A 14,565-nucleotide genomic window follows, 5' to 3' on the forward strand; every position below is an offset into this window, starting at 1 on the left:
CATGCTCAAACAGATATTTAATGTCTGCTTTGTTTTACCCATCTACCAATAGGTGCCCTTCTTTGCGAGGCATTGGAAAATCTCCCTTGTCTTTGCGGTTGAATCTGTGTTTGAAATTGACTGCTCAACTGAGGGACATTACAGATAATTGTATGTGTGGGGTACAGAGATGAGGTAGTCATTCAAAAATCATCTTAAACACTATTATTGCACACAGAGTGAGTACAGCTTATTATGTGACTTGTTAACTTGTTAAGCAAATTTGTACTCCTGAACTTATTTAGGATTGCCATAACAAAGGGGTTGAATACTGATTGACATTTCAGCTTTTCATTTTTAATTACTTAGTAAACATTACTTAGTAAACATTCCACTAAGACATTATGTGGTATTGTGTGTGGGCCAGTGAAACAAAATCTTAATGTAACCATTTTAAATTCAGGCTGTAACACAACAAAATGAGGGAAAAGTCAAGGGGTGTGAATACTTTCTGAAGGCACTGTAACTGTAACCATTCTGAGCTCCCAGAACCACACTGATCCCAGACCAGAACATAGAAGGGCAGATAGGCCACCACTGCTTCTATCCAATAAGAAGGCTTGGAGTGTGTGACCTTGTTGATGATGTTCAAACAACATTCTATTCCTCAGTCCTTCTCTGATTGGTGAGGGAAAGGAAGGTGGGCTGAGGGTTGTTATGGTGATTATTATCCATGAGAAGGGACCTCCCGACACCCATCTAATTTACATGTGTGCATCTTTTACACACCTGTCTCTAAATAAGCTGCTCTGATTCTGCATTTTACGCCAGTCTATTATTCATATAAACCTCAAAGTCGCTATCTAGCACAGTGGTGTGACATATAACTGTGCCGATTTGTTTGATTGAATGAGAGGTAGAAGTTCAGTTATTACCTAGAAAAATCTGAGCTTTCCCTATGCATTCCTTCTCATAATGGCATCTCAACAGTTTTCCTTGAACTGTTAACAATGTACTGAAAATTGGGATAGCGAATGCAGGTTTTTCCTCCCATGAACTCCATGCCACTAATGGCAGAGTGAGCACTGCTTTTAAGTGATTACAGGGTAAAGTGCCCATGCTTTTTTCAAATCTCTGCCACTACTTTCCTTTAAGGCCTAATCTGGCCCTACTTTACCCAATATAGGAGCTGAAAAGTGCTTTCTCCACCTGACCGGAGCAGAGTAGAGCTGCAGAAAGCCTGTTATTAGCGGTTCTACAGAGAGTGAGGGCTCCACAGCCTGTAATGCTTCTGCTCATCCAGCCACTTGATGGGAGAGGGAACAACAGCCACATGCTCCATTACACTGAAATGATAGGATTTGTCTCCACTGTGGCCCATTGCCCTGCCATAAAGTGTATGCTCGTAAACACATTTTTAAAAAGCACAAGGTGCCTCTTCCAATTTTTGGTAATCATAGGAGAATGTGTTAGAAGGTTGTTGTGTGCCCTTGGGATTGATCATGGATTTCTATCAAGGGCAACCAAGGGACAAATCAACATTTTGTGTTCCTCATCTCCACATGAATCCTTAATACTTAACTTTTGTTACCGGCTCTGTTGTTGTCATTTGAATTTGCCTGTAGGGTGTTACAATCATTATCATATCTAGTTCAGCCTGCTGATTTCTTAATGCATTTAGAAGGCTATAAGGACAGTTCTTCCCTAAACCGCCTCAGGGAATGCCATGGTACCAGTTTATGATTAGTTAGTTATGATTAGTTATGATTAGTTAATGTATCAGTCCATCTCCTGATGTCCACCAGCCTGTGTACATAACATGGTCAGTACTAACTTCTGCTCTCTCTCTCTCTCTCTCTCTCTCTCTCCTCTCTCTCTCTCTCTCTCTCTCTCTGCAGGTGTTCACCAGGTATGGGAAGTGTTACATGTTCAACGCAGCGGAGGAGGGGAAGACGCTGCGGACCACCATGAAGGGAGGGACGGGGAACGGCCTGGAGATTATGCTGGACATCCAGCAGGACGAGTACCTACCCGTGTGGGGCGACACAGGTAGGCCCAACTACACCATACCTGACCCTCTCCATCCAAGTCACAATGTATCCATGTAGAGGGTGTTCAATCTGACTGTGTGGAGTTGACGACTGGTGTCCCCCAAAGTTATATTCTATGTCCTGTGCTTTTCACCATTTATATAAATTCTGCCCAAAATGTATTGACTTGCTGTCAAATAACAGCTCAAGCCAGGATGTGCTTTTCCTTTCAGATTTGGAAGCGATGCCATTCCTTTATCAGTTTCCTCACGATTTGTTGTTCATAGTGGAAGAAGCCATGTGAGTTGTTCAGATAGTCTTGTGTAGGAGGGATCTTGCTGCCTGACATGTTAGCTGCCCAATGAGCCTCATTGAAAGCCTTGCTCACGTCTCAACCTGCGTGAAAGTGAAGACAGGGGAGTTGTTGAAGCACAGCATCAAGCCAAGTCATGGGCCCTCTAGCAGATAGATTATATTTACTCTCCATATATAGAACATGTATCATGCTGTTTATTTCCCCCGATCAATTCTCCACATGTTCTTCTCAGATTAGCAGTGGGACACATAGGCTTCTCCTCAGCTGTCCCTTCCCATCACTGGTGTGTTTAAGTCTGGTGTGATAAGGCAGAGGCTAAGTCGCTATACAGAGGGGCATCTAGCAGCACAGTGAGAGTGTAGACCTCTTTGTAGAGTCTCCTAGTGGGATGGAGGGCCCTGGATGGTGCCCTTGTTTATCCCTCTGTGCCTGTACGGATTAATTAGCACACAACCAGCTGGCTCAGTCCTGTCAGCAGATAACAGGGGGCTCAGAACTTCCTCCTCAGAGCTTCCTCCTCACTGCTTCCACCTTAGAGAAGCAGGGTCTCAGTGCCTTTAAAGACTTAAATCAAGAGCATTGGCTCCTAAGCAGAGGCACCGGACACACCAGACAAACCGGACACAACGGACATACCGGACATATTAGACACACTGGACACACGGGACAGGGCTCCTACCTCAGCCTTTCTATTCTTTTTCTCCCTCCCTATTTCTCTCCTCTCACCCTCTCCTCTCTCTCCACCCCTCCTCTCACTCTCTTCTCTCTCTCCATCCCTCCTCTCACCCTCTCCTTTCTGTCTGCCTGGCAAAGGCCTGCAGTCAATCAGAGCTGCATCATCTCCATGGTCAGGTTTGTAGCTAACTGCGTCCTGGGAGCTTTAGAGGCTAGAGAGGCAGCTTGTTTTGCTGCCATACTGTCATGTCTGGACTCACAGGAGTTAGTTTGTAGTACATAGGAAGTGGACAGTATCAGGATAGAACCATGGAGGAAGAGGGGGTGTTGACATTTGGCATGGGATGTTTATTGATCTGAAGAAGGGAACTCTTGTATTTTTGGTTCCTGGGTATTTTACTGTCAGCTAGGGGTAGTCAAAATCCACAGTTTCCTGGGCCCAGTTTTGTTTAAAGTTATCTATCTAGATTTTTCCTATTGGATAGGATTAAATGCATAGAAATGGAATGAATAGAATTGGCCCCATTCAAGTCAATGATTTGTCTGTTCAATTAATTATATTTCTATGCATTTAATCCTATCCGATAGATCAAAATCCAGATAATTTAAAAAAACTAGGCCGTGTTCTTCATCTAGATTGGATGAGCATCAACAGGAGCACAGTGCAGATGTAGGATCTTAATTTGAGCCAGTTTTCTACAGCAGGAAAATGATCTTGCAGCAACAGAAAAAGTGAAGTATTATGTGGATTATAATTAATTGACTTCTTTGTAGGGGTTGATACATTTTTTTGTAAGGGCAAATCAAGTCTGACATTTTAAAGTGGAAATTACAAACTTTAGAAGCCCTTTTAAACATTGAATATACTAAAAGTTTACATGTCCTACTGTGCAACAAAAGAGTGATCAAATGAAGATCCTACATCTGTAGTGTAAAGTCATTATTGTCTTTTTCATTTATATTAATTAGATTAGATTGATTTAAAAACATTATGACAACAATCACTTTATTAGTCATTATTAACATACACAACCCAACCCGTTTGCTATTACACTTAACTACAGATGTGCTATCTTAATTTGATCACCAGCGTAGGTGTGTTCGGTGTTATAGAAATAGATATGCAGTTGACTAGATACACTGCAACTCACAATGGCATCAGGATTGCTCGGTGGAAGAAATAATGAGAGCTTCAGATTGTCTCATTTCCTCTCATACAGTAGCTGTCTTCGGGGGGCTGATCTCTCAAGTGCATCTTAAATATTTGCAGGGTTGTCAAGTGGAATTCAATGACGACTTGTCAAGTGATTAGGACCTCATCGAAGTCATTTTCTCCAACCATTTACTTTTGCAAACATTTGAATAACTTTCATGTGAATTTAAAGAGAGATTTGCTGCAGGCGGAGTGCTAACCTCCAGCTCCACTTCTCCACAGTGTGCCTGATGAAACTCATTGGCTTCACCCCAAATGGCACCCTATTCCCTGTACAGTACACTACTTTGGGCCCTGCTCAAAAGTAGTGCACGATAAAGGGAATTGGGGGCCATTTGGAACTCAGCCATTGCACTTGACCTCTGGCTTCTCCAATACCACACACTTTGTTATTGTTCACTGTCCTCAGACAGGAACACATAACATATGGAAAGTATGCACATAGCTGCTATTGATTTCGACCTAAGTTTTTGCCCAGGGTGCATAATACAGTGTCAACACTTACTACAACCACCTTTCACAGTATCAACAGGCTTCCTCTGTTGTTTCCAATCAATGTATTCCTTTTTTCGCTGTACTTTCTTAAGTCCTTATTGAACACAATGCGATCTTGGCCGTGTTTGTGTGGGATGTTGTATGGATTGTCCCTGTCTGCAAGAGAGGTCAACTGAAGTGCAGATTAGAAAGTGAAAGAGCCAGGCGAGTTTTCTCACTCTTCTCTTGATCTGAAGACTTGTTATCTCATTCTGCCGTTGGGTTAACTACTGAATTTTTGCAGGAGTGGGGAGTTAAACACTTAGCATTTCACATCGGACTGTGAGGTTATTACACTGCACTGAACAAAACTATAAATGTGGGCCTCCCGGGTGGTGCAGTGGTTAAGGGCACTGTACTGCAGCGCCAGCTGTGCCACCAGAGACTCTGGGTTCGTGCCCAGGCTCTGTCGTAACCGGCCGCCACCGGGAGGTCCGTGGGGCGACGCACAATTGGCCTAGCGTCATCCGGGTTAGGGAGGGTTTGGCCGGTAGGGATATCCTTGTCTCATCGCACACCAGCGACTCCTTTGGTGGGCCGGGCGCAGTGATTGCCAGGTGCACGGTGTTTCCTTCGACACATTGGTGCGGCTGGCTTCCATGTTGGATGCGCGCTGTGTTAAGAAGCTGTGCAGCTTGGTTGGGTTGTGTATCAGAGGGTGCATGACTTTCAACCTTTGTCTCTCCCGAGCCCATATGGGAGTTGTAGCGATGAGACAAGATAGTAGCTACTAACAATCAGGGAGAAAAATTGGATACCACGAAATTGGGGAGAAAAAGGGGTAAAAATCATGTATATAAACGCAGCATTTACAACATTTATTTGTTTTTTATACCTTTACCTTTAAGAACAAATTCTTAAAGCTATTTGAAAACAGTTAAGAACAAATTCTTATTTACAATGATGGCCTACCTCCTGCGGGGACTGGGATTAAAAATATAAAATAAAAATACATATCAAAACACATATCACAACACTATTTATTTTTATACATTTTATTTAACTAGGCAAGTCAGTTAAGAACAAATTCTTATTTACAATGACGGCCTACACCGGCCAAACCCACACAACGCTGGGCCAATTGTGCACCGCCCTAATGGGACTCCCAATCACGGCCGGTTGTGGTACAGCCTGGATTCAAACCAGGGTGTCTGTAGTGATGCCTCAAGCACTCAAGCACTGCAATTCAGTGCCTTAGACCACTGCACCACTCGGGAGCCACTCGGGAGCCACTACATAAAGAGAGACCTAAGACCTTTTCATGTTGTGTTGCTACAGCATGATAGCTACACAACATGAAAACAACATGGTAGCAACACAACATGGCAGCAACACAACATGGAGCAGCACAAAACATGGTACAAACATTATTGGGTACAGACAACAGCACAAAGGGCAAGAAGGTAGAGACGACAATACATCACGCAAAGCAGCCACAACTGTCAGTAAGAGTGTCCATGATTGAGTCTTTGAATGAAGAGATGGAGATAAAACGGTCCAGTTTGAGTGTTTGTTGCAGCTTGTTCCAGTCGCTAGCTGCAGGGAACTGAAAAGACAAGCGACCTATGGATGTGTGTGCTTTGGGGACCTTTAACAGAATGTTCCTGGCTGAAAGGGTGTTGTATGTGGAGGATTTATTTACATCCCTGTTAGTGGGCATTTCTCCTTTGCCAAGATAATCCATCCTCCTGACAGGTGTTGCATATCAAGAAGCTGATTAAACAGCATGATCATTGCACAGGTGCACCTTGTACAGGGGACAATAAAAGGCCACTCTAAAATGTGCAGTTTTGTCACTCAATTTGTGGTCAAAATACCACTGATGTCCAACTGGCCTCACAACTGCAGACCACATGTAACCATGCCAGCCCAGGACCTTTACATCCGGCTTCTTCACCAGTGGGATCACCTGAGACCAGACACCCAGACTGCTGATGAAACTGACAACCGAAGACATTCTGCAAAAACTGTCAGAAACTGTCTCAGGGAAGCTCATTTGCCTGCTTGTCATCCTCACCAAGGTCTTGACCTGACTGCAGTTCGGCATTGTAACTGACTTCAATGGTAAATGGTCACCTTCTATGACCACTGGCACACTGGAGAAGTGTGCTCTTCACGGATGAATCCCGGTTTCAACTATACCGGGCAGATGGCGTGGGCGAGTGGTTTGCTGATGTCAACGTTGTGAACAGAGTGCCCCATGGTGGCAGTGGGGTTATGTTATGGGCAGGCATAAGCTACAGACAATGAACACAATTGCATTTTATCGATGGATTGAATGCACAGAGATACTGTGAGGAGATCCTGAGACCCATTGTCGTGCCATTCATCCGCCGCCATCATCTCATGTTTCAGCATGATAATGCACAGCCCCATGTTGCAAGGATCTGTACACAATTCCTGGAAGCTGAAAATGCCCCATTTATTCCATAGCCTCTTGTCACGAGTCCCACCGAAGGTGGCGCCTCTTCCTGTTCGAGCGGCGCTCGGCGGTCGTCGTCACCGGTCTACTAGCTGCCACCGATCCCTGTTCCCTTTTCTGTTGGTTTTGTCTTATTGGTTACACCTGTTTCTTGTTTAGGTTTTAGTTGGGCTATTTAAGCCGGTAATGCCCGCACAAATTTTTCCTCTGTTCATGTTTGTGGTTGTGCGATTTCCTTTGTTTTTCTCCGGACTGGTTGGGTCCTGGTTTTGGGCCGGTCTTATATTTGCGCCTGGTATTTTGGCGTGACCATTTTCCCTGCGCCGGAATAAAACATTGTTCTTTACCCTCTGCTTCCTGCGCCTGACTCCGCACCCACTACTTATAGAGTACGTGACACCTGTATACACACCAGACATGTCACCCACTGAGCAGGTTTGGGATGCTCTGGATCGACGTGTACGACAGCATGTCCATATCCCCCCAGTATCCAGCAACTTTGCAAAGCCTTTGAAGAGGAGTGGGACAGCGTTCCACAGGCCACAATCAACAACCTGATCAACTCTATGTGAAGGAGATGTGTCGCGCTGCATGAGTCAAATGGTGTTCACACCAGATAGTGACTGGTTTTCTGATCCACTTCCCTAACCTAGATGCATATCAGTATTCCTAGTCATGTGAAATCCATAGATTAGAGTCTAATGAATTTATTTCAACTGACATATTTTCTTATATGAACTGTAACTCAGTAAAATCTTTGAAATTGTTGCATTATAGGTATTTTATTAGTGTAGATTCCACTAGACTAACAGTCATTTAAATGTTTTATTTTGCCTGAAATGTTCTTGATCAAACTTACAGTTGAAGTCGGAAGTTTACATACACTTAGGTTGGAGTCATTAAAACACGTTTTTAAACCACTCCACAAATTTCTTGTTAACAAACTATAGGTTTGGCAAGTCGGTTAGGACATCTACTTTGTGCATGACACAAGTCATGTTTCCAACAACTGTTTACAGACAGATTATTTCACTTATAATTCACTGTATCACAATTCCAGTGGGTCAGAAGTTTACATACACTAAGTTGACTGTGCCTTTAAACAGCTTGGAAAATTCCAGAAAATTATGTCATGGCTTTAGAAGCTTCTGATAGGCTAATTTACATCATTTGAGTCAATTGGATGTGTACCTGTGGATGTATTTCAAGGCCTACCTTCAAACTCAGTGCCTCTTTGCTTGACATCATGGGAAAATCAAAAGAAATCAGCCAAGACCTCAGAAAAAAAATTGTAGACCTCCACAAGTCTGGTTCATCCTTGGGAGCAATTTCCAAACACCTGAAGGGACCACGTTCATCTGTACAAACAATAGTACGCAAGTATAAACACCATGGGACCACACAGCTGTCATACCGCTCAGGAAGGAGACACGTTCTGTCTCCTGGAGACGTACTTTGGTGCAAAAAGTGCAAATCAATCCTATATCCACAGTAAAACGAGTCCTATATCGACATAACCTGAAAGGCCGCTCAGCAAGGAGAAGCCACTGCTCCAAAACCGCCATAAAAAAGCCAGACTACGGTTTGCAACTGCACATGGGAACAAAGATTGTACTTTTTGGAGAAATGTCCTTTGGTCTGATGAAAAAAAATAGAACTGCTTAGCCATAATGACCATCGTTATGTTTGGAGGAAAAAGGGAGAGGCTTGCAAGCCAAAGAACACCATTCCAACCGAGAAGCACCGGGGTGGCAGCATCATGTTGTGGGGGTGTTTTGCTGCAGGAGGGACTGGTGCACTTCACAAAATAGATGGCATCATGAATAAGTAAAATTCTGTGGATATATTGAAGAAACATCTCAAGACATCAGTCAGGAAGTTAAAGCTTGGTCGCAAATGGGTCTTCCAAATGGACAATGACCCCAAGCATACTTCCAAAGTTGTGGCAAAATAGCTTAAGGACAACAAAGTCACGGTATTGGAGTGGACATCACAAAGCCCTGACCTCAATCCTGTAGAAAATATGTGGTGTCGTGTCTTTGGCATCATTAAACTGAAGATTAGTCTTTATCAAAGATTCTCTGTAATTAGTATTACGTGATTAAACTAATTAATCATGTAACTGTAATTAACTAGGAAGTCCGGGCACCAAGGAAAATATTCAGATTACAAAGTTATAATTTTAATGAATTTAACCTCACGTTAGTGTCATTCCAAACGTCTTAAATTGTTGGTTATCTGCACGAACCCAGTCTTCACTATGAGTCATCCATATATCAATTGTCTTATATTATTTATTTACTAAGTAATTAATTAATCACAGAAATGCACACAAACAAACAAAGTACATATGGTTACAAGGAAATGATAGGGGAATGTGCCCTAGTGGGCTAAACCGGCATGGCGGCTTGGTGGACAAAAGACTGAGGGGCGCGAAAGATAAAAGACACTACAAAGTTGATAATTATAACAATTGAAATGCTAATCCTTTGCACATGAACGCTCACTCATTCGGGAATAATTGCAATCAGTATATATATTTACGCTCAGTGTGTCACGTGATCTCTGTTGGAATCGTCTTTCTTTCTGTTGGAAGTTCATCTGCCCGTCTTTCGTCGTTAGAATGGATACTTCAGAGTCCCATTCAGAAATGTTGTATTTATATAGATGTTTCGGCAGTTGTCGTTCTTCGCGTTGAATGATACCGAATTCCTAGCTGCAGACTAGTAAATAATATCAAATACTTGTTCTTATTCTGTCGGTATCGATAGTCTAAAAGTTTAACCACGTGGAATGGTTAAAAGATTCAGCCATCTACTTAAAACTGATTTCCTTCTGTGATAGAGGTACTGGTCTGGTATCAAACCTTGGCCCTCTCGTTATCGAGGTAAGCTGGTCTGAAGTGGGAAAACCCAGGTGGGGGTTTTATTCAGAACATAGAAAAGGGCTGTCCCATGACGTCGGGTCCGAACTGTGCTCATGGGCGGTCCTCTGATTTAGTTCAACTCCAAAGGGAATTGGAGTTTCCTTCATTAAACAGTCTAAAATCACATTGCATAATTTCACAAATAGTTTCATCTTTATTCATTCATTTTATACAACCATTAGATGTAAGCCTCATAACAGAGACTCTTGTATAAACATGGTTATGGTAATGTGGCTGTATTGTCTGTCATGAGTTTCACAAAACTGTACCAAACGGACCAGTTCGTAGCTGGATTCTTCACCGATCTTTTATACCTTCTCCAGAACCTGAATATTGTTTGGTTGTCAACTTCTGTGAGCTGGATGAAATTCATTTGTTCTCTCTATGAAAACTCACTCTCTCTCTATACTGTCTGGCCATGAGGCAGGATTATCCTCCAGGAATTTACGACCTGAGGTCACAGCAGCCTGGATGTAGGAAAGACAGAGAGAGGGGGATGGTGCAGGGGGAGGGGGAATAGTGCTCGCTGTACCCAAAGAGGGCAATGTCATGACAGTGGGCAGAACTGAAAAAGTGTGTGTGAGCAAGGAGGCCTACAAACCTGACTCAGTTACACCATCTCTGTCAGGAGGAAGGGGCCAAAATTCACCCAACTTATTGTGGGAAGCTTGTGGAAGGCTACCTGAGACGTTTGACCCAAGTCAAACAATTTAAAGGCAATGCTACCAAATACTAATTGAGTGTATAAGTGTATAAATGAGTGTATAAATCATTCTCTCTACTATTATTCTGACATTTCACATTCTTAAAATAAAGTGGTGATCCTAACTGACCTAAGACGGAATTTTTACTAGGATTAAATGTCAGGAATTGTGAAAAACTGAGTTTAAATATATTTGGCTAAGGTGTATGTAAATTTCCGACCTCTACTGTACCAGGAGTCATGTCAAGCTATCTAAGCATCAGAGCATTAAGATGGGTTGTTTATATGTACTAAACAAAGGGAAACACTCGCCTTTGTAATTCATAATGTGCTATGAAAGTAGCCAAGTAGATCTTAGGTGAAGGTTTTGCTTATATAACAGGATTAAGTTGAAATTGTTCTGAGGGATTATTATAGAGTATCCCAAGGCAGCTCATTATCTCACCTTTAAAACAATGAAAGTGAATGTTCACTTCCTGCCTGTCACCTACTTCAATTGGCTCAGCTATTTCCAGCATCCCACCACTACCAAATCTGTTCCAAAGTATTCCCACGCATAGAGAGGGTACACAACATTGCTCTTTCCATGACATAAACTGACCAGGTGAATCCAGGTGAAAGCTATGATCCCTTATTGAAGTCACCTGTTAAATCCACTTCAATCAGTGTAGATGAAGGGGAGGAGACCGGTTAAAGAATGATTTTTAAGACTTGAGACAATTGAGACATGGATGGTGTATGTGGACCTTTCAGAGGGTGAATGGGCAAGACAACATATTTAAGTGCCTTAGAATGGGGTATGTTAGTAGGTGCCAGGCGCACCGGTTTGAGTGTGTCAAGAAATACAGCCCTGCTGGGTTTTTCATGCTCAACAGTTTCCCTTGTGTATCAAGAATGGTCCACCACCCAAAGGACATCCAGCCAACTTGTCACAACTGTGGGAAGCATTGGAGTCAACATGGGCCAGCATCCCTGCTTTCGACACCTTGTAGAGTCCATGCCCTGACGAATTGAGGTTGTTCTGAGGGCAAAAGTGGGTGCAACTCAATATTAGGAAGGTGTTCCTATTGCTCTGTACACTCCGTGTATGTGATCGTATACAGCCTCATAGTGATTGAGTTAACATTGATACACACACTCTCATGACTCCATCCTGACTCCCATCTGAAGTGTGGGATACTGTAGGAGAGTATAGATTAGCCACGGCCTTCATTTGTAACCATGAAAGAGAAGTCCTTGACTTTGATTTCTCTCTTATCTTTTCACAGACAAGCCCGGACAAATTTCTCCACCTCTTTCTCTCTCTATAATGCTCCATCCCTTTCTCGCTCCATGTTCTTTCTCCCCATTCCCTTGTGCTGCTATATCTTTCTCCTTCTGTCCTCCCTCTGTTTTCCCTTTCTCTCTCTCTCTTCGATTTGATTCTGATTCTCCATTGAGTTATTTAGACTCTGATTCCTCATTGAGTTGTTCAGATTCTGATTCCCTATTGAGTTGTTTAGATTCTGAATCTCCATCGAGTTGTTTAGATTCTGATTCTCCATTGAGTTGTTTAGACTCTGATTCCTCATTGAGTTGTTCAGATTCTGATTCCCTATTGAGTTGTTTAGATTCTGAATCTCCATCGAGTTGTTTAGATTCTGATTCCCCATTGAGTTGTTTAGATTCTGATTCCCCATTGAGTTGTTTAGATTCTGAATCTCCATTGAGTTGTTTAGATTCTGATTCCCCATTGAGTTGTTTAGATTCTGATTCTCCATTGAGTTGTTTAGATTCTGATTCCCCATTGAGTTGTTTAGATTCTGATTCCCCATTGAGTTGTTTAGATTCTGAATCTCCATTGAGTTGTTTAGATTCTGATTCCCCATTGAGTTGTTTAGATTCTGATTCTCCATTGAGTTGTTTAGATTCTGAATCTCCTTTGAGTTGTTTAGATTCTGATTCCTCATTGAGTTATTTAGATTTTCCCTTCAGAATGCCGCCAAACTTCATTGGATTCACAGCTAAGGAACTTGAATCATTACCTTTGGTGTTCAGAGGATCCTCGGCAGTAATACCCCTCTCCCCGCTCTCTTTCTCTCTCTCTCTCTCTGTATCCTCTAACAACCTGCCATCATCATCTCAGATATCCACCATGTTAGAAAAAAGAGGAGAGTGGAACTTCAAACAGAACCTAACACATGTTGTAGTTCTAAGGGCCCTTCTCTCTCTGCTCTGTCATATTAATTCAGCACTCTCAGGCTTCTCAACAGACTCATGGTGCTGTGAGGCCTCCCGAACACAACATGAGGTTGTTTTTTCAACAACAGGTCAGACAGCGGGTATGATCCACACTGGAGTGGAAAATACTCCTCCGATGCCTTTTTAGTGTTTCTTGGTGATAATACACATTGACTTGTGCGTGTGTGTGGAAACTTGACCATGAAACACCCCTGTTTACATGAATGTCCAAATGAACAATGTTACTCATCAAATGCAACATGGAACAAGCAGGCGTATTTCTAGAAGGAGGACAGTGTAGTGTTAAACTTGCTGCCTGATCAAACACAAGTGGCTGGATCAGATAGGCTACAGCATGGCAGATTGGCTGGGTAGTGTGGTGGGGGTCCGCAGCTGTGGTGTATGGCAATTGGCAAACCCTCTGGCTGTGTGGGAGGTGTGTGAAGGATGGAGGGAGGGAGGTGTGTGAGGGAGGGAGGTGTGTGAGGGGTGGAGGGAGGGAGGTGTGTGAGAGGTGGAGGGAGGGAGGTGTGTGAGGGGTGGCGGGAGGGAGGGAATGTAATGTCTGTGATGGAATAGCAGAAACAAGGTTGACCCCAGGCTATGTGGGAGACGTGAACCCTGGCAGCAGGGGCCCACACAAGATTAGATGTGACTGTTCTTATTTGATTTCATACACACATTCGTGGACACATACACACTATCTCGGTCTTTCTCTCTCTCTCTTTCTCACACACTTTCAGCCCGTTTTCTTCCTCTGCAACGACTGATTCTCTTATTCCCCTCTGCTCCGTGATTTCTCATTTCAGCCAGAGATGGAATCACAGCTGACACGCCCTGAGAGGAAGGCAAATGAAATACCATAGTCATTTATTTCGGAAGTCCCACCCAAATACATTACCTGTGGAAACGATGGTGATAAGAATGATGATGGCGGTACTGATGATGATTATTTCAATCACACTTTCTATCTGTCCATCTCATTCAGATCAAATCTGGTGATGGTGATTTGTTGTGTTCGTGATGGACTGTACAGTAAACTCACATAGCAGTGTGTGTTGATGCTCATATAACCCCTGACCTCCGTTCTCTCCCATCTAAATTAGTTTTTCAAAAAGAATATACATTTTCCTCATAATGTACATGACACCACCCTGATTACCCATCCATCCAACACGCCCCCATCTACATTGACGGGGCTGCAGTGGAGAGGGTCAAAAGCTTCAAGTTCCTCAGCGTGCACATCACTGAGGACCTGAAATGATCCCTCCACAGCGACAGTGTGGTGAAGAAGGCGCAACAGCACCTCTTCAACCTCAGGAGGATAAAGAAATTCAACTTGGCCCTTAAGACCCTTACAGACTTCTACAGATGCACCATCGAGAGTATTCTGTTGGACTGTATCACCTCCTGGTACGGCAACTGCACCGCCCACAACCACAGGGCTCTCCAGAGGGCTGACCTCCATGACATCTACAACACCCGGTGTCACAGGAAGGCCAAGAAGATCATCAAGGACCTCAGCACCCCAAACCATGGCCTGTTCA

General features: G+C 43.2%; 1 protein-coding gene across 1 annotated transcript in view; it reads left to right on the forward strand.

Annotated features, from left to right (window-relative positions):
• The window catches only part of LOC112236353 (acid-sensing ion channel 2-like), a 480,678-nt gene that overhangs the window by 433,200 nt on the left and 32,913 nt on the right, over positions 1-14,565 (forward strand). The window contains 1 exon segment of the mRNA XM_042327837.1: positions 1,878-2,028. Coding sequence (XP_042183771.1) covers positions 1,878-2,028 — 151 coding nt within the window.

This window comes from Oncorhynchus tshawytscha, linkage group LG09 (assembly GCF_018296145.1).
Source record: "Oncorhynchus tshawytscha isolate Ot180627B linkage group LG09, Otsh_v2.0, whole genome shotgun sequence".
In the NCBI taxonomy this organism is placed as follows: domain Eukaryota; kingdom Metazoa; phylum Chordata; class Actinopteri; order Salmoniformes; family Salmonidae; genus Oncorhynchus; species Oncorhynchus tshawytscha.